Genomic DNA, 21212 nt, shown 5'->3' with positions numbered 1-21212 from the left:
TCTTCAGGTTTTTGCTGTAAGAGGGACCACAGGAAGCATCTGACTACTCCGCCACCTTGGCCCTGCCTCTCTTAAATGTATTTCCTAAATAATAAGACTTGAAAGTCTGAGTTACTCCTTGATCCATGGGCTGCAGAATGAATGTTGTGTTAGCAGGCATGACAACAACATTAATCTCCTTGTACATCTCTATCAGAGCTCTTGGGTGACCAGGTGCATTGTCAATAAGCAGTAATATTTTGAAAGAAAACTTTTTTTTTCTGAGCAGTAGATCTCAACAGTGGGCTTAAAATATTCAGTAAACCACGTTGCAAACAGATTTGCTGTCATCCAGGCTTTGTTTTTCTATTTATAGAACACAGGCAGAGCAGATTTGGCATAGTTCTTAAAGACCCTAGGATTTTCAGAATAGTAAACGAGCATTGGCTTCAACTTCAAGTCACCAGCTGCACTAGCCTCTAACAAGAGAGTCAGCCTGTCCTTTGAAGCTTTGAAGCAGGCATTGACTTCTCCTCTCCAGCTATTAAAGCCCTAGATGGCATCTTATTCCAATGTAAGGCTGTTTCATCGGTATTGAAAATCTGTTGTTGAGTGTAGCCATTTTCATCAGTTATCCAGCTAGATCTTCTGGCTAACTTGCTGCAGTTTCTAGATCAGCACCTGCTGCTTCAAGTTCCACTTTTATGTTCTGGAGACAGCTTTTTTCTTTAAACTTTATGAACCAACCTCTGCTAGCTTCAAACTTTTCTTCTGCAGCTTCCTCATCTCCCTCAGTCTTCACGGAATTGAAGAGAGTCAGGGCCTTGTTCGGGACTAGGCTTTGGTTTAAGGGAATGTTGCGGGTGGTTTGGTCTTCTATCTAGACCGGTTTAGTGGTCTGAATAGAACTAAAATTTTCTGCATACCAGCAATAAGGTTGTTTTGCTTTCTTATCATTCATGTGTTAACTGAATAGCACTTTTAATTTGTTTCAAGAACTTTTTCTTTGCATTCACAACTTGGCTGTTTGGTGCAAGAGGCCTAGCTTTCAGTATATCTTGGCTTTCGACATGCCTTCCTCACTAAGCTTAATCATGTCTAGCTTTCGATTTAAAGTGAGAGATGTGCAACTCTTCCTTTCACTTGAACACTTAGAGGCCATTGTAAGGTTATTAATTTGCCTAATTTCAATATTATTGTGTCTTAGGGAATAGAGGGGCCAGAGAAGAGGGAGAGAGATGGGGGAACAGCCAGTTGGTGGAGCAGTCAGAACACACAACATTTATTGATTAAGTTTACTGTCTTATACGGGTGTGGTTCGTGGCACCCCAAAACAATTACAATGGTAACCTCAAAGATCACTGATCACAGATCACCATAACAAATATAATAATAATACAAAACTTTGAAATATTTTGAGAATTACCAAAATGTGACACAGAGACACAAAGGGAGCACACGCTATTGGAAAAACGGCACTGATAGAATTACTCAAAGCAAGGTTGCCACAAACCTTTAATTTGTAAAAAAATACAATATCCACAAAGTGCAACAAAATGGCATATGCCTGTAGTGAATTTGTTATAGGAGCCTAGAGCATATCATCCACCATGTATCTGTCAGTTTCTTGTGCTGTGGTGGCTTGGGTGCTACTACAATGCTAGAAGCTATGCCCCAGTATTTCAAATACCAGCAGGATCACCCATGGTGGACAGGTTTCAGTGGAGCTTCCAGACTAAGACAGACTAGGAAGAAAGGCCTGGTGATCTACTTCCAAAAATCAGCCAATGCAAACCCTCTGGATGACAACAGAATATTGTCCAATATAGTCTGGAAGACGAGCCTACTAGGTTGAAAGTCACTGAAAACTCACAGTAGTCACAACCATGGACTCCAACATATCTACGATTGTAAATACGGGGCCGGACTGGGCAATGTTTCTTTCCGTTGTACATGGGGTTGCCATGAGTTGGAGGCAATTCATTGGCAGCTAACAATAACAGAACATATGGTGGAACTCAAGGGCAGGAAAATATCCAGGCCTCAGAAAGGGACTGGAAACCAGTGGGAAACCATTAGAATCACAGCAGGCATAGTCCACCCACCCACACACACACACACACACACACACAGGCTTACTTGCTGCACACCCTCTGGGGGATGCCCCCACCCTCATCCTGCAGAAGGGCTTTCCGGATACTCAGTTTACAGGGCAGGAAATGACTACCTTACATTCCCCAAGCCTTTATAACTCCTCTTATTCTGAGAACAGCTCAGCAATGCAAAGTTTAGTCTCTTTAGGTATTACCAGCCTGTGTTCCTGGTTTTTCTGTTTTGTTTAGGTTTGATTTGAATCAATAATTGGGAAACTTGCTAAAAATCCAAAATTGACTTGGTCCTTCATTCAAAGGAGCACATGGTCCTTCATTCAAAGGAGCACATTACACTCGTTCTTTTTTTGGAAAGAATTTTGAGGGTGACAAAGAAAAAAGAATATGGAAGTTTTGTTTTAGCCCCTTCAAACCTAGATATGGACCCCAATGTTTGAAAAACACCATGCTTACACCATCTCCAAGGAAAGAACCAAGTCAACAATATTGTATTTTCTTCCACAAGTGTAAGAAAAATGCTTATTTTAAAAGGAAAGAGGATGATTTGGATTATGCCTAGGAAAATAATCTTTTAAGCCTACCTTATAAATGATTTATTGATCGAAGACCCACCCCAGTGCTGTGGAGTCGATTCCGACTCATAGCGACCCTATAGGACAGAGTAGAGGCCAGCACCCTTCAAAATATTGTTCCCGACACATTACACCCCTGCCAATTTTTCCTTTCTCAGTTTTATTTGTGGCTTCTCATGTAAAGAATCGCAGTGCTAGTATGAGAGGTTGAATCACAACTCAGTAGCTGCTCTTGCCCTCTCCCCACCCACCAGGACCTTGTTCTAAATGTGGGAGAGCCAATGTGGCAGGAAATCGTTATGGTCTGGCAGCTACATGCAGCTGGACTCCAAGGGCACACAGAAATTAGTTGAGGGTATTAGAATCCATTCTAGAGATTTACCTGTCTTTGGAATGGCTTCTATTTCCTAATGACTGAGAGATCTTAATAGCTTTTGTTTGGCCCCATTTCCCTCCAGGCTTAGTGCAGATATGAATGCTGATGTGGTGTGCCACGCTCTGGAGTTTTGTAAACAGGACGCTGGCCGACCATTGTGTCATCTTTACCCACCTCCCAAGGTGAGTGTTTTTTTGCTTTGCTCTGATGGTGAGATTCCCATGACCTGCAAGCTCTTCTGGAAGCTTTGTAAAGTGAGGCTCAGCTTCACGCGTTCAGTGGTTGAGGGACAGAGAGAGGCAAGATGACATTTTCAAATACACTGTAAGAAATATTATTTCTGCACTTAAACCAAGATTCCCTCCCTTCTGCCAAAGCCTGTTTTTGCTGTTCAAATATTGTGGACTGTGATCTGGAGCTAGGCTGGGAGCAGCTAGGAAATCTGACAGCCAAGGAGAGACAGAGGTTCAAATCCCTGCTCTACTCATTTAAAAATCGGGCAAGTTACTTTTATAGGGTGACCAACTTGTCCCAGTTTGCCTGAGACTTTCCTGGTTTTAGCACTGAAAGTCCCATGTCGCAGGAAACCCTTCAGTCCTGGGAAAACCTGAAAGGTTTGTCATCTTAGTCTTACCCGTAAAATGGGTATAACGACAATACCAGCCTCATAGGTTTGTTGTGGGTGGTAGATAAGCTAATATATCTAAAATGCTATGTAACACAATGCTAGGTAACACAAACCTGCTACATAAAAAAGCTTTAATAAAAACAAAGTCTATTATAATTATCAATATCATTATTATTTGCAGATAGCTGTCCAGAAAACCCTGGCTGCATTATATCATTTTTGGCAATTTTTCATTGGATTGCAGCCAGAGAGAAGGCTGCAAATGTTGACACAATTCCCTGTCCACACTCTTGATGAGAATGTAATATTAAATCTGGTTAGGCCTCACAATATTGATTTTCAGACACTTCCTATAAAAAAATTCCTATGCCTCCTTTCCTAGACTGTAGTTTTTTCTACATTACAAAACAAAGCAAGTTTCTGTTTTACTTGTAATTTCGTTTTTTATTAGCAGTGAAATAAAGTCAGTCTTAAAGCTTTGTAGCCTGAACAATTAACATTATTTTGCTGACTAACAATATTAAGTATAATAAACCCGTCTCCTGGAGCAGGAAGAAAGATAACAAATGTCTGGGGTACGGGCGTATTTCATGCTTCCTTGCTGTTTGGATAAACGCCAATTAAATTGCCCCTAATTCTGCCTGAGAAGCTGTGGGCTCCACTGCTTTCTGGGGGAGTTAGTTCATTTTAATTAAAAAAAAATTTTTCATATACTGAAATAGCATGTGAGTACAGTATCATAATATTTGCTGTATGATATAAGGAGAAAACATATCTGTGCATGAAGGCAAGTGATATAGGTTTTTGTGATTTCTAAATATATTCATATTTACCTCCACGCATCTGTCAGTTTGTCGTACCATGGGGGTTTGTGTGTTGCTGTGATACTAGAAGCTATGCCACCAGTATTCCAACCCCAGCAGGGTCAGCCATAGTGGGCAGGTTTCAAATGAGCTTCCAGACTAAGACAGGCTAGGAAGGAGGACCCGGTGGTCTACTTCTGGAAAGAATTAGCCAGTGAAAATGTTATGAATAGTCGCAGAACACTGTCTGATATCGTGCCAGAAGATGAACTCCCCAGGTTGGAAAGCACTCAAAATATGGCCGGGGAGGGGCTGCCCCCTCAAAGTAGAGTCAACCTTAATGACATGGATGGAGTCAAGCTTTTGAGACCTTCATTTGCTGATTGGCATGACTCAAAATGAGAAGAAACAGTGGCAAACATCCATTAATAATTGGAATGTGGAATGTACAATGGATGAATCTACGAAGATTGGAATTCATCAAAAATGAAATGGAATGCATAAACATTGATATCCTAGTCATTACCGTAAAAAACCTAGTGCCATCGAGTCCTAGTCATTAGTTAGCTGAAATGGACTGGTACTGACCATTTTGCATTGGACAGTCATATGGTGTATTGTGCTGGGAATGACAACTTGAAGAGGAATGCCATTGCATTCATCATCAAAAAGAAAATTTCAAGATCCTGAAGTACGACACCATCAGTGATAGGAAAATGTCCATACAACTACAAGGAAGACCAGTTAATACAACTATTATTCAAATTTTTGCACCAACTACTAAGGCCAAAGATGAAGATATTGAAGATTTTTACCAACTTCTGCAGTCTGAAACTGATTGAACATGCAATCAGGATGCATTACTGGTGATTGGAATGTGGAAGTTGGAAACAAAGAAGAAGGATCAGTAGTTAGAAAATATGCCTTGGTGGTAGAAACAATGCCAGAGATGGCATGATAGAATTTTGCAAAACCAGTGACTCCTTAATTGCAAACACTTTCTTTCAACAACATAAACAGCAGCTGTACACATGGACCTCCCCAGATGTAATACACAGGAATCAAATTGACTTTCTCTGGAAAGAGATGATGGAAAAGCTCAATATCATCAGTCAGAACAGGGCCAGGGCTGACTATGCAACAGACCATAAATTGCTCATATGCAAGTTCAAACTGAAACTGACGAAAATTAGAACAAGTCCATGAGAGCCAAAGAACATCCTTGAGTATATCCCATCTGAATTTAGAAACTATCTCAAAAATAGATTTGACACATTGAACACTAATGACTGAACCTGACAAGTTGTGGAATGGAATGACATCAAAGACATTATACATGAAGAAAGCAAGAGGTCATTAAAAAGACAGGAAAGAAAGAAAAGACCAAAATGGATGTAAGAAGAGACTGTGAAACTTGCTCTTGAAAGTAGAGTAGCTAAAGTAAAAGGAAGAAATGATGAAGTAAAAGAGCTGAACAGCAGATTTCAAAGGGCAGCTGGAGAAGACAAAGTATTAAAATGACATGTGCAAAGAGCTGGAGGTAGAAAGCCCAAAGGCAAGAACACGCTCTGCATTTCTCAAGCTGAAAGAACTGAAGAAAAAACTCAAGCCTCAAGTTGCAATAGTGAAGGATTCTACAGGAAAAATAGTAAACGATGCAGGAAGCATCAAAAGAAGATGAAAGGAATACACGAAGTCATTATACCAAAAAGAATTGGTCAAAAATCAACCATTTCAGGAGATAGCATATGATCAAGAACCGATGGTAGTGAAGGAAGAAGTCCAAGCTGCTCTGAAGGCATTCGAAAAAAACAAGGCTTCAGGAATTGAAGGAATACCAATTGAGATGTTTCAACAAACAGATGCAGCACTGGAAGTGCTCGCTTGTCTATGCCAGGAAATTTGGAAGACAGCTACCTGGCCAACTAACTGGAAGAGATTCATATTTGTGCCTATTCCCAAGAAGGGTGATCCAACCGAATGCTGAGATTATCGAACATTATCATTAATATCACACACAAGTAAAATTTTGCTCAATAGCATTCAAAAGGAGCTGCAGCAGTATATCAACAGGGAACTTCCAGAAATTCAAGCCAGATTCAGAAGAGGACGTGGAACCAGGGATATCATTGCTGATGTCAGATGGGTCCTGGCTGGAAGCAGAGAATAACACAATGATGTTTGCTTGTGTTTTATTGACTATGCAAAAGCATTTGACTCTGTGGATCGTAACAAATTATGGATAACATTGTGAAGAATGGGAATTCCAGAACCCTTAAGAGTGCTCATGAGGAACCTGTACATAGGTCAAGAGGAAGTTGTTGTAACAGAACAAGGGGGTACTGCGTGGTATGTCATTTAAAGTCAGGAAAGGTTTGCATCAAGATTGTATCCTTTTACCATACGTATTCAGTCTGTATGCTAAGCAAATAATCCGAGAAGCTGGACTATATGAGGAAGAATGGGGCACCAAGATTGGAAGATGACTTACAACCTGGGTTATGCAGATGACACAACCTTGCTTGCTGAAAGTGAAGAGGGCTTGAAGCACTTACTAATAAAGATCAAAGACCACAGCCTTCATGTGGATTACACCTCAACATAAAGGAAACAAAAACCCTCACAACTGGACCAATAAGCAACATTACGATAAATGTAGAAAAGATTGAAGTTGTCAAGGATTTCATTTTACTTGGATCCACAATCAACACCCATGGAAGCAGTAGTAGAGAAATCAAGACACATTTCATTGGGCAAATCTGCTGCAAAAGACCTTTTCAAAGTGTTGAAAAGCAAACACGTCGCCTTGAAGACTAAGGTGCGCCCGACCCAAGCCATGGTGTTTTCAATCACCTCATATGCCTGTGAAAGCTGGACGATGAATAAGGAAGACCAAAGAAGAATTGATGCCTTTGAACTGTGGTACTGGTGAAGAATATTGAATATACCACGGACCACCAAAAGAACAAACGAACCTGTCTTGGAAGAAGTAAAACCAGAACGCTCCTTAGAAGCAAGGATGGCAGGACTATCTCTCACATACTTTGGACATGTTGTCAAGAGGGATCAGTCCCAGGAGAAGGACGTCACGCTTGGTAAAGTGTAGGGTGATCAAAAAATAAGAAGACCCTCAGCGAGATGGATTGACACGGTGGTTGCAACAATGGGCTCAAGCATAACAACAATTGTGAGAATGGCACAGGACCAGGCAGTGTTTTTTTCTGTCATACATAGGGTCACTATTAGTTGGAACTGACTCGACAGCACCTAACAACAACAACATATCCATTCAAATAACATCATGTTACGTATACATTCTGACAGACTCAAATGTGCTGGTGATTATGGGGATGACACAGGACTGGGCAAGGACTGTTTTATATAAGTTTGCCATGAGTTGGAGTCAACTCAACAGCAGCTATCTATATATATAAAAATATCAGACCCACAGCTTCACACAGCCAAAAAATGTTCAATTTTAAACTATCCAGTTTAAAATGACATTTTTATATCGTTCTTTATTTTTATGCTTTACCAAAATTATGGAGCCCTGGTGGCACAGTGGTTAAGAGCTCGGCTGCTAACCGAAAGGTCAGCAGTTCAAATCCATCAGCTACTCCTTAGAAACCCTGTGGAGTGAGTTCTACTCTGTCATATAGGGTCGCTATGAGTCAGAATTTACTCGATGGCAACTGGTTTGGTTATTTTGGTTATGAAGATTATACTAGAAATTTCTGTGGTACTGTATCTTCCCATCACAACCCTCTCTTCAGTTCCCATCGCTGGGTTAATTTGACCACTCTCTCTTGCTGCGGAAGGAATTGGAGGACTTCATTCCAGAAATGTTCGGCTTCTGCCCCAGCCAGCCATTCCAAGCTGCTGGAAAGCCTACAACTGCTCCCTGGTCAACTCCTTTCAAATTCCTCTGGCTGAAGTTCTGGGTTTTCAGCTTCACCTCAAATCCCTTCACCAGTCTCCATCTCTACTGCTGACCCAGAGAAGAGGGGCAGTCAGGGCAGCTTCACTCACCTCTGCTTCCCAGGTGTCTTTTAGTAACAGCAACTGACATTTTTGAGCCCTCGCTGCGTGCTAGGTACTGGGCTAAGAGGCTTACACCTCATCTTATATAAAAACATATAGTCACCCAAAAAAACCCATGATGGAGGCACCATTATGAACCCATTTTTACTGTTGAGGAAACTGAGGGTTAAACATGTTCCATAACTTGCTGAAAGTCACTCCACTAAGAACAGAACTGGGATTCAGACTCCAGACATTCTGCTCCCAGAGGATGGTCCCTTAACCACTGTGTCCTTGTTTCCAAAACTCCCCTGGGACATGTCTTCACGAAAATCAACTGAATTTCCACTGCTAGACACAACCAATGTTTTAATGTTGGTAATTTTTGCCCTGAATTTTTAAAATAAATTTTATGATATTAATATCTTTGAGAGTTGTGATAATATCATATACACAATTTTGTACCCTACTTTCCCCACTTAACATTATTACAGTTTCAGCATATACTTTTAAATTATGTTTATCACACCTTTTTTCATTTCCATGGCATAAAAATCACTCCTAAAAAGCATGTGTGAATCAGTAATCTTTACTGAAGACATAGATGTAGAGCATTTTCAGCCTCCCAAAAGGCAACCTCTTGACCCTTCTAGTCAACGTTGTTGTTGCTGTTAGGTGCTGTCAAGTCGGTTCCAATTCATAGTGACCCCGTGCACAACAGAATGAAACACTGCCTGCTCCCGTGCCGTCCTCACAATCATTGTTATGCTTGAGCCCGTTGGTTGCAACAACTGTGTCAATCCATTGAGAGTCTTCCACTTTTTCACTGACCCTCTACCAACCATGATGTCCTTCTCCAGGGACTAGTCCTTCCTGATAACATGGCTAAAGAACATGAGATGAAGTCTTATCATCTTTGCTTCCAAAGAACATTCTGGCTGTACTGTTGTATAGTACACTAGAAAAAAAACAGTTGCCATCAAGTCAGCTCCAATTCATGGCTACCCCATGTGTGTCAGAGTAGAACTGTACTCCATAAAGTTTTCAGTGGCTGATTTTTTTTAAAGTCTGGCCCTTCTTCCATGGCACCTCTGGGTGGACTCGAACCTCCAATCTTTTGGTTAGCAGCCAAGTATGTTAACTATTTGCACCACTTAGGGACTCCATATAAAACTCCATAGAGTACATTCTAAAAACCAAACCCATTGCCATCAAGTTGATTTCAATTCATAGAGACCCTAAAGTACATTACTGTTAAGTAAATTCAGACTTTATTTGGATTTCACCAGCTTTTCTACTAATATCCTCTTTCTGTGGTAGGATCCCATCTGGGGTATCACATTGCGTTAAGTTGTCATGTATCCCCAGTGTCCTTTAGTCTATGGCAGATTCTCAGTCTTTCCCTGTTTTTCATGGTTTTGACAGTTTCCAGGAGTCCTGTCAAGTATTTTGCAGAACGTCTCTCGAATTTGGCCTATCTGATGTTTTTCTCATGATTACATTAGGTTTGTGGGTTTTGGGAAAGCACCATAGAAGCAAAATGCTTTTTTCATCACACCATTGGTGTCGGCGGGGAGGACTTTTATTGTCATATTCACATGACATTACTCAGGATACTAAACTTGATCACCTGGTTAAGGTAATATTTGCCAGATTTCTCCTACATAGTTACCGTTTTATCCTTTTCCTCTGCCTTTTGGAAGTGAGTCACTAAGTCCTTCCCACACTTGATGAGGTTGGCGGGGAGCTAATTTCCACCTCCTGGAGGGGAAGTATCTACTTAAATTATTAGAAATTCTTCGGTAAGGAAGATTTATCTCTTTTCCTCTCATTTATTTATGTATTCGGTCATTTATTTATATCAGTATAGACTCGTGTATATGTATTTAATACTTTGATTTATAATCCATTACCAAAAAAAACCCAAACCCGTAGCCATCAAGTCAATTCCAACTCATAGCAACCCCATAGGACAGAGTAGAACTGCCCCTTAGGATTTCCAAGGAGCAGCTGGTGGATTTGAACTGCTGATTTTTGGGTTAGCAGCCAAGCTCTAACCACTGCCCTACCGGGGCTCCTTACTACATTATTTATTTTGTTGCTCAGATTGTTTTTGCTTTGACCATTAGAGTTTTTTCAGGTTGGTTCCTGTGTCCCTTTGACATGCTCCCATACTTGTAATTTTTTGAGCACTTCTTCCCTTTCAGGTACTACGAGATGCTCCAGGCTTATCTTGTATTTTTTGGGTTTTGGCCCCAGCCCTAGGATTACTCTCTCCAAGGAACGTGATTCCTTTTATTGGAGATTGGTATCTAGAAGTCAATGTCTGAGTTTTGGATGTGCTCATTGCTACTGAAATGTCATTGTTTCTAGGCCCTCTTAGCAGACTGAGCTAGGTAAAGTATGTATATATACCAAGCCCATGTATATACATGTATCTTTAATTGCTTTTGTATCTATCATCTGAATATATATTAAGCTAAGCATGAGTTCACATCAATGTCTCTAACTCTAATCCAGCTCACAGTGCCAAACCTTTTTTATAGGTATAATTATCAAACATATTTTGCAAGTGAAGCTCAAGGGCTTGACTCAGGTTTCGTAACTAGTGAGTAGAACCCGAACTCAATCCAGGGCCCTAGACTTCTGACCTCCAGCTCTTCACATCTGCATTATCAATGCTACCTCTGTTTAGCCATGTTATGAATCACATTCAGATAAGCCAAATCTTAGAGTGTCAGAGGAAAGTAAAGGCAGCTTTAGTTTTAGTTTTAATTAAATACCGCAAAAAGCTTAACTGCCAAGAACTCTGCCCAAGTCTCCCAACTTTCTCAATACCTATTAAATAGTATAGTCATTCACTTACTCAGTGAAGCCTCAACAAACATTTGTTGAGTGCTTACCATGAGCCAATCCCTCTGCCAGGCACTCTATGTAAGTTATCTCTTTTAGCCATCACAAGTCTGCAAGACAAATAAAAAACAAAAAACCAAACCCATTGCCGTCGAGTTGATTCCAACTCATAGCAACCCTGTAGGACAGAGTAGAACTGCCCCATAGAGTTTCCAAGGAGCGCCTGGTGGACACGAACTGCCGGCCTTTTTGTTAGCAGCTGTAGCAATTAACCACTACGCTACCAGGGTTTCCGCAGGACAATAGGATTTCCCTATTTTATAGATAAGTCTACTGAGACCCAGTTGAACAAGAGATTTGCCTACAGTTCTATAGTTTCTTCAGAATCATTGTTTTGCTTTTACAGCCAGCAAATATTTGTGTGATGAATTATGTAGAACAGTATTCCAGCATCTACACCAGGCAATAGCAATACGAAGCATTCTAGCAGGGGAGAAAGGCTTGCAAACAAGCAATGCTGAAGGGACAAGTGCTCTAACAGAGGATGCAAGGGTAGCGGGAACTTCTGCAGAGGGGGGTCTAGCTCTACCTGGGGGATATAGGGAGTACCTGTCAACGAAGCCTTCCCAAAGCAGTCCATGGATCTTAAAGGTAGAGTAAGGGTTTTCACAGCGCTCCAGCCCTTGCTTGCCTCAGTATCTTGTGCCTGAACCCTCTGCCTAAAAGAACATTTTGTGGGTCTCTGCATGGCCAGCTCCTTCTCCTCCTTTGGGTCTCTGTTTAAATTTCCCCTCCTCAGACAGGTCTCCCCTGACCAATCTATCTGAAGTAGATCTCCTTTCCTTTTCTGTCACAGCACTTTGCTCATTTCTTTCATAGCACTTGAGGACAGGGGCCAAGTCTTTCTTGTTCACCATTGTATTCCCAGGAACTGGCACAGTGTCTGGCACATAGTATGTGCTCCATAAGATTTGTTGAATGAAAGCAAGCTGGAGAAGGACAGTTCTGAGCATGAGTTTGCTGTATTTCCTCCCTCATAAGGACTGAGCGGGTCTCAGTAGAATGTGCCAGAACCATAGTCCAAAACGTTTAGCTTATTTTAGAACGTGAAGCAGTTCTCAGAAATATACGTGGGGCCCAACCCCAGGGAGTCTGACCTAGTCTCCTGGGGTGGGACTCCAACATCTGCATTTCTGGAAAACTTTGGATGAGCACTGAAGGTTGAGAACTGTTGTCCTGGAGCTTTGCCCAAGCCTGAGGTATTGTTCCGTCTCCTGCTACTGATTTTTCATCTTCTGGTAACCCCTAAGACGTAGAAAATTTGTTATATCTCCATCTACCCTCTAGCATCACCCTTTTCTTTGATTTCTGCCCCTTTTCTGATTGATTCATTAATTTAAACTCTGTTACTGAGTTTCTAGTCTCTAATCCCCAAGGAATAGGGCTTCTTAGAAGGGCTGAGGGAATTGGAGGTGTTAGAACCCATATATATGGAGTTCACTTTTTTTATGGATTTTCTCATAACGGCGTGCTGACTGGGCAAAATTGCACGGAAGTTGTCTACAGCCAGTGAAGAAAATGAGAAAGCCCGTAAATCTGCTTGAGTTTCTCCCGTTCTAAAAAATAAAAATAAACCTCCCAAACCCCTACTCACTTCCAGCTACAATCAAATGTCTCTCCTTACTCTGGGACAATTTAACATGGTGGTTAAGAGCACAGGCCTTGGAGCCAGACTGCCTGGGTTCAAAGCCTGGCTGCATTTCTTACTAGCTATATCTCCTTGGGGAAACACTGGTGGTGCAGTGGTTAAGTGCTATGGCTGCTAACCAAGAGGTCGGCAGTTCGAATCTGCCAGGTGCTCCTTGGAAACTCTATGGGGCAATTCTATCCTGTCCTGCAGGGTTGCTATGAGTCAGAATCAACTCGATGGCAGTGGGTTTGGTTTTTGGTTATACCTCCTTGGACAGGTTACCTAATCACTGTGGGCCTCAGTGTCTTTCTTTTTGTGTGTGTGTGTGCTTTAGGTGAAAGTTTATAGCTCAAGTTAGTTTCTTATGCAAATATTTATACACATATTATTATGTGACCCTAGCTGCTATCCCTTAGTTTCTTCATCTATGTTATTGTTGTCATTAGCTGCGGTTGAGTTGGCCCCCAACTCATGGTTACCCCATGTAAAACGGAACAAAACACTACCCAGCCCTGCACCATCCCCACGATCAATCGTGCTTTGGACAATGTTCTGTTGTGATTCATAGGTTTTTCACTGACTGATTTTTGGGAGTAGATCACCAGATGATCTACTTTTTTCCTCTTCATCTATAAAATGGGAATAATACCTCATTGTGTTGCTGTGAAGAGTAAATGAATTAACGTAAACATATGTGTGTATGTATACATACATAAGAGTCCCTGGATAGTGCAACAGTTTACACACTCGGCTGCTAATTGAAGGGTTGGCATATGAGTCCACCCAGAAACACTTTGGAAGAAAGGCCTGGCAATCTACTTCTGAAAAATCAGCCATTGAAAGCTCTGTGGAGCAAAGTTCTACTCTGACACACATGGGTTACCATGAGTTGCAATCAATTCTACAACAACTGGTTTGTTTTGTTTTTATACATACAAATATATGAATAGATAGATAAATAGATGGATAGATAGATAGGTAGGTAGGTAGGCAGACAGACAGATAGATAGAGTTTTAGAACAGTGCTGTGCACGTAATAAGTACAAGTGTTATTTACCATCACCATCATAGAAAAGAATGTATACTTTTCTGCTGTTGGCTGGTGTGTTCTGTGTATGTTTACGAGATAAAGCTGGTTGATTGTGTTGTTTAGACCTTCTGTATCTTTGTTGAGTTTCTTTATAGTTTTTTTTCCCTTCATCAAAAGTGGTGTGTTAAGGTCTCCTGCTATTATTGTGGAGTTGTCTATTTCTCTTTTCAATTCTGTTAAAGTTTGTTTTATGTATTTTAGAGGTCTTTCATTGGGTGCCTAGATATTTATTATGGTTACATCCTCTTGTTGGATTGACCCTTTAATCATTATATAATGCCCTTCCTTGTCTCTCAAAGTCTATTTTATCAGAGATTGATATTGCAGTTCCTGCTTTTGTTTTGTTTCTTTTTGGTTGCCCTTTGCTTGGTATATTTTTTTTCATCCTTTGATTTTTAACTTATTTTTATCTTGTGTTTAAGATGTGTCTCTTGTAGGTAGCATATTCATGGATTGTGTTCTCTTATCCATTTTACCACTTGAAGTTTCTTGACTGGCACATCTAATCCATTTACATTCAATGTAATTATTGTTAGGTATAAATTTACTGCTATCATTTTGTTGTACTTTTTTGTGGTGTTGATGATTTCTTTGTTCTGCATACTTTTCTGTGCTGAGTTCTTTTTGTTTATGGATTTTCTTTTCATTTCCTTTGTTCCTGTTGATTTTGTGGTTACTGAGTCTTTATGATTTTCTTCCTTTTTATTTTGGTGAGAAAGCGTATTAGTTTTCTTTATGGTTACCCCAAAATTTAATTTGAATCCACCAGCTGCTCCTTGGAAACCCTACAGGGCAGTTCTACTCCATCCTGTAGGGTAATTATAAGTTGGAATCAATTCGATGGCAATGGATTTTTAAGTTGAAAACAGTCTGTTGTAGCTCGATATCTCCTTGATTTCCTCTCCATATGAAAGTTCTGTAACTATGCCATTTATTCCACATTTCTATTTTGAAATTGTCGTCATTTGCAGATTGACACCTCTGGTCCCTGTTTTCAGTCTTGTAGCTTTATTTTTTTTTTTTATCTAGTTCATTATCCTTTCATTTGATGCTCAGGGTTCCAGGATTGTCATTTATTTCTCTTAATTCACTTAGTTTCTCAAGTCTTTGCTGTACAGGAATAATGTGTCTGACTAAGCCTCCATATTGGCCAGAAGTACTACTCTGTCTCTTTGAGAGGCTGTTCTTTGCTTCATAGCCATCACAACCCACCCAGCCAAGGTTATTCTCACTCTAAGCTTTCTCTCTGAGTTATTATAGGGAGTACAGTAGGCAATATAGCATGGTGGTTAAGCACATGGATTCTGATGTCGGATTACCTGGGTAAAAACGCTGGCTCTATCACATACTTGCTGAGTGACTTGAGATATATCACCTAATCTCACTGTACCTCAGTTTCTTTCTTTTTTTTTTTTTGTATAATTAGGACAATAGCAGAGCCTACCTCAAAGGCTAATGTGAGTATTGAATAAATTAATACATGTGAAATTCTTTGAATAGTGACTGATCATAGCAAGTGTACCAAATGTTTGCTCTTGCTCTTGTTATTAGGGCTCACGAATAAAGCTCAAAATATTCCTCAGAGCTTCAGACAGTATGTACAGCTTCCAGATCAGGTCCCAAGATGCTTTGAGCATAGTATGTGAGAACCAGGACTGTTTTCTTTCCTCCATACCAACTTCTCCTTCTATATTCCGTGTCTCAGTTTCGGTACTACCATTAACCCACCTACCTGGTTCTTTCTAGTCTGTACCCTCTTACCATCCCCAATTCTACCTGCCTAACTCAAGGGCTCATGATTTCTAGGCTAGGGTTTTGTAGCAGCTTCCTAACTGATATCTCTGCCTCCAGTCTTGAATCCCTCAAACCCACCCTCCATACAGGCCGCAAGGAAATGTTTCTAAAACGCAAATCTGACCATATTCCCTTCCCTATCTAAACCCCTTCAAAGCAACCCATCAACTCCAGGACAAAGTCTGAGCTTCATAAACTAGCCTTTCCCTACGTAGCCTTGTCGTTTGCCTCATTCTCTTCACTGTAGTTAGAGAGCATATACTTCTCATTCACATCCTGCTGTCTCTTGCCTCCTTGCTCTACTCCTGTTTTCCCTTGTGCTGGTAATGTCCTACTCCTGCGTCATCCTTTAAGACCCAGCTCAGTTGTCACCACCTCCAAGAAACTAGCCCTGACACCCATGCTTCTCCTCCAATGAGGACTCAACTCCCTTCCTCTTTGTCCCCATAATGCCATGTCCTTATAGCTATCATTGCACTTTCCGTGTTGCATGATGGTCATTAGTTCATTTGTTTTCTTCATTGCAGGACTGAAAGGTTGTGAGGCTGGGATTACACCTGACCCAGCTCTGCATCCCACTGCCTGGCCTAGGGGCTAGCACACTACAAGTGCTCAATAAATGCTTGTTTAATAAATGGGCTAAAATTTGAACCCAGTTCTAGCTGTAAAATAGTGACAGTAATGGGGTCACATGGGGTCACCATAGGTTAGAATCAACTCAGTGACAACTAACAGCAACAATGCCTTTATAATGCTCCTTATCTCTCTACATTCTTGCCCAATACTTGCTGGTATCAATACTCCCAGCTCATCTCCCTCTTTATCGTTTTCACAGACTCAAGCTAAGCTTCAGTTCATTTATCTAGACTTGGGCCTTTCCTGCTGCTAATCTTCCTAAAGACTCATTGTGAGCAACCATTCTGTCCTTTCCATTTCTCCTTTCTGACCAAGACTATGTTTATCCCCCAGAAGTACATCTCTTAGTTATTTCCCTTGTTGCAACAGTCTAGGGTCATTGTACTATGAGCCCCTAACTTGACAGAGAACCCTGAGAACATAGGCTCAGAGCCTACCGTAATCCTTGGAATCATTGTAGGCATTGATTCTTGCAACCTTGTAGGTATTCAGTATAAATGGTAATTAAAAAAAATGAATCAACAAATTGAATCCTTGAATTGGAAAGAGGATTAAAGTCTAGAATCTCTATTTAAAACCAAAATGCACTGTAGTAGCCAATAATTGTTCTTCTGTATTCTTATTCAGGAAAAGTATCTCTGATCCTGGGATCCATTTTCTTCAATGTGTGTGTGTGTGTGTGTGTGTGTGTGTGTGTGTGTGTGTTGGTAAATTTCTTAAATCCATCTCTTTTTTCTAAGGCTCAAATCTCTAAAATCTGCACTTGTCCTCTCAATGCTGTAATTATGATTTTCAATTTTTGTGGCAGGTGCACAGAAAATAAAAATTATTTAAGTGTTCTCAGTTTAACAGAATCTCTGTGTCAGACAAGGAAATGAAATTACTTCCTCTGTCGCCATCATCTATTACGCAGAAGCCTTCCTTGGTTATTGCATGGACAATTCTAGCAACATAATAGTTCAGAACCCAAACCAAATAGAAATAATTGAGCCTCTCTGTCCCACTGGATTGTCTGGTCAACCTCCATGGTTTATTTTTGCTCTGCCTCATCCTCCACCCTAACTCAGTATAGTATGTGTGTGTTTTCTCATACATACAAGCCTATAAGAAAACAAACCATTAAACAAGGAAGAAACCAGTTGTATAATCATCAGAGCTTCACGTTCAGAAAATTTCCTCCTTAAGTAATGGCTGATCTTCAACTGTGACTTGACAAGTCATTAGAAATCAAATGTTATTTCTGAAGAGAAAATACATCCAAGAAAGAATGACCTAAAGCTTTGGAACATTATTTGGCACCTTAATCTTCTAGAAGAGTTAATAAAGTTTTCCAAACTACCCAGCCTAATTAAACCCATGGCTGTGACTGGTAGATCACCATATCTTTGGTCACCGGGACCAGAAATGGCACAAGTCAAATGGGTCTTGGGCAAAATTGACAGGCTTTTGAGACACAGTCAGTCTTTCATTCTCTTAATATACATTTGCTAAACTCCTATTGTGTGATAGGTACACACTGGGAGCTAAAAAATAAAAGGCAATGACAATCACCATTTGAGTGGTTACAACATGCTGGAAGCTGGACTAAGTGCTTGGCATACAACATGTAAAATCCTCCCACACAATTTCAGGGCTATCTTTCATTATCCCAATTTACAGATGAGAAATCAAAATTCAAGCAAATTGTTGGTTGTGGGGTTGTTTACTTGACAGTGTTTTTAAAGTTTATCTTAAACATCTGAGAAAATTATGAACATTGAGTTAAATGAGGGGGATAGCCTTCTAGAAGCAAAAAAAAAAAAAATCAGTTTAAAAATGGAACAGAGTGCAGTGTCTCGAAATCAATGCAAATGCTTTTGAGATTCTTGCTTTTGATGGATATAGCATTTCAAAACAGTGGTAAGATGTTAGATGATTCGATAAATGGTTGAGACTAAAGACTAACCATTTGGGGGAGAAGTTTAACTAGATACATCTCTCTTCTTTATAGCAGTATAAACCCCAAAGGAACTGAAGTTTGAAACATAAAGAATGGGACCATAAAAGAAGAAAACCTTGAGATATTTTATTTGTAATTTTTGATCCAAAAGCCACAAAAAGGAAATATTAATATATCTGAGTAGTAAAAGTATGCCATAAAAACAACATCAAAAGACAAATGACAAACCGGGAAAACGTTTTTGTAATACGCCACATGAAGAATTATTTTCTTTTCTGTTCAAAGGGCTTTTATGAAATCAAAAGAAAAAAAAAAGACAAGCAAAGGCCACAAACAATTGGTTTACAAAAAAGGACCAAAACTGTATGCGAAATGCTCACCCTTTCTCATCGATAAATAAGTGAAAATTAAAACAGTGAGATTCCATCTCCCCCTTAGGTATTTTGTCTCCACAAAACTCTTCCAAGATCATTAGACAAGAAATTATCACAGAAACTGAAAGGCTTTACGTATCAGAGAGCACTAATTAAACTGCTCCCTGAATATTTGAAGGTTTTAAGCTCCAACGGAGTTGAGGAAAGCACTGAAAGACTTTGCTTGTACTTGGCTACCATTAAATCTTCCCCCAAGCATTTCAAAGGATCTTGTCAGAGATTCCAAGCTGTATTTTTTTCTCTTCTTTTTTTTCTTTCAGTTTCCTTTATTTTTTTAACTGTGTCAAAAATATAAAACATAAAATTTACCATTTTACCCACTTTTGAGTGTATAACTCAGTGGCGGTAAGTACATTCACAATATTGTGTAACCATTACTACTATTTCCCGATCTTTTTTATCATCCCGAACAGAAACTCTAGCTGTAGGTTTCTGAAAACCCGTATTTGGGATCTTGAAGAATTTATCTACTTAGACATGCTTAAAGGCTTATGTAAAGAAATACAAGTAACAGCTGCCGTCGAGTCAACTCTGACTTATGACAACCCCATGTGTATCCATAGGGTTTTCAGTAGTAGATTTCCAGGCCTTTCTTCTGAGGTGTCTCTGAATGGACTTAAACGTCCAACCTTTCATTTAGCAGTCAAGCATGTTAACCATGTGCTCCATCAAGGGACTTCAAAGACTTATTTAAACCAAAAATCAAACCAAACCTGTTGCCATCAAGTACCCTAAAGGTCAGAGTAGAACTGCCCCATAGGGTTTCCAAGGCTGTAAATCTTTACAGAAGCAGACTGTCTTGTTTTCTCCCTCAGAGTGGCTTGTGGGTTTGAACTGCTGACTTTTTGGTTAGCAGCTGAGCTCTTAACATAAGTAACTAACCCATTGCCATCAATGTCAAGGCTCTCAGAAGGGCAGGAATACTCATGCAAATATTGTTACCCTTGACTTCTGGTAAGCAGAAGAAATCAAATGATTCCAAGGAAGGTAATTATATTCAAGATTTGAAAATATTTCTTGCCTCTTTTTGAGAAGTTCAAACAATGACAACTATTTCTCTCCTGAGAGCATGCTTATTTCTTCTTTTAGCTCAAGAAAAGGCAATGAGCCTAATGGATTTCTACGGTTTTAAGAGATCTTTGTATTTTAAAGTTTTAATCTCTGGTCTCTCAGCATCCTCTCTTGCCCTTCATCCTCACCAAATTAAGCACCCACATCAGAGCTCAGCTCAGAAGTCATTTCCTCTAAGAACTTTTCCCTAATGCCCCAAGTTAAGCCAGGTCCTCCAAGATTCCTCTCCTTTCATTACCTTCCATCCTTCCTAGGACTTCTTACAGTTATAATTAAACAATTTTACAATAAGCTAGATAATGATAAAATTATTTTTAATATCTGCTTCTCTTAGTGTGTAAACTCCATGAGAGCAGATAATCTGTTTTATTCCTCACAGAACTGTTCCCTGTGACATCACCAGAGCCCAGCACAGTTCACTGTTTCTATTAAGTGCTCAATAAATATTTGTTGAATGAATAGTATGATAGAAAGAATAATAATCTCCCAAAGATATCCATAGCCTAATCCTCAGTGCCGGTAAATATTTTACTTTACACAGCAAAAGGAACTTTGCAGGCATGATTAAATTCAGAATCTTTAGTTGGGGAGATTATCCTGGATTATTCAGGTGGACCCCATGTAATCAGAAGGGTCCTTAGAAGAAAAGGCAGTAGAGACAGATAAGAGAAGGAAACGTGACCGTAGAAACAGAGGTCAGAGTGATGGGACCACCAGCCAAGGGATGTGTGCGGCCTGTAGAAACTGGAAGAGACAAGGAAAGGATTCTCCCTTCAAGCCCCCAGAAGGAACAAGCCCTGCTGACACCTTGATTTAGCCCCATAAGACTCATTTCAGACTTCTGACCTTCAGAACTATAAGAAAATTAATTTGTATTGTTTTTAGACCACTAAATTTGTAGCAATTTGTTATAGCAGCAATACGAAACCAATACAAAAAGGATGATTAATTGTGTTACCTCAGGCAAACGGCATAATAGCAAAAGTTCTTCAGTGCTAGACACCATGAGCTATTCTTGTATATGCCCTGACACTAGGAAGAAACAGTCAAAATGAAACAAAGGTATTAACCGTGAAGCCTTGGACAATTCACTTGATGGTATTGAGTCTTGAATTTCTTATCTATAAAATGGGGCTAAGAATTATTAGCTTTTTTCTTACAGGGTTTGTATGAAGTTTAGAGGTAAGTATGTACAATCCCTTTTCCAGAACCTGAC

The 21212-nt window shown here is 40.0% G+C and overlaps 1 protein-coding gene across 2 annotated transcripts in view; it reads left to right on the top strand.

Annotated features, from left to right (window-relative positions):
* AOAH (acyloxyacyl hydrolase) overlaps positions 1-21212 on the top strand; it is a 264955-nt gene that overhangs the window by 69428 nt on the left and 174315 nt on the right. For both annotated transcript variants that reach the window (XM_003406941.3, XM_023544293.2), the window contains exon 4: positions 3121-3220. In XM_003406941.3, the coding sequence (XP_003406989.1) occupies positions 3121-3220 (100 nt within the window). The remainder of the gene's footprint in view (positions 1-3120; positions 3221-21212) is intronic.

This window comes from Loxodonta africana, chromosome 8, assembly GCF_030014295.1.
Source record: "Loxodonta africana isolate mLoxAfr1 chromosome 8, mLoxAfr1.hap2, whole genome shotgun sequence".
Classification (NCBI taxonomy): Eukaryota; Metazoa; Chordata; class Mammalia; order Proboscidea; family Elephantidae; genus Loxodonta; species Loxodonta africana.
This window is presented reverse-complemented; position numbering and strand designations above follow the sequence as displayed.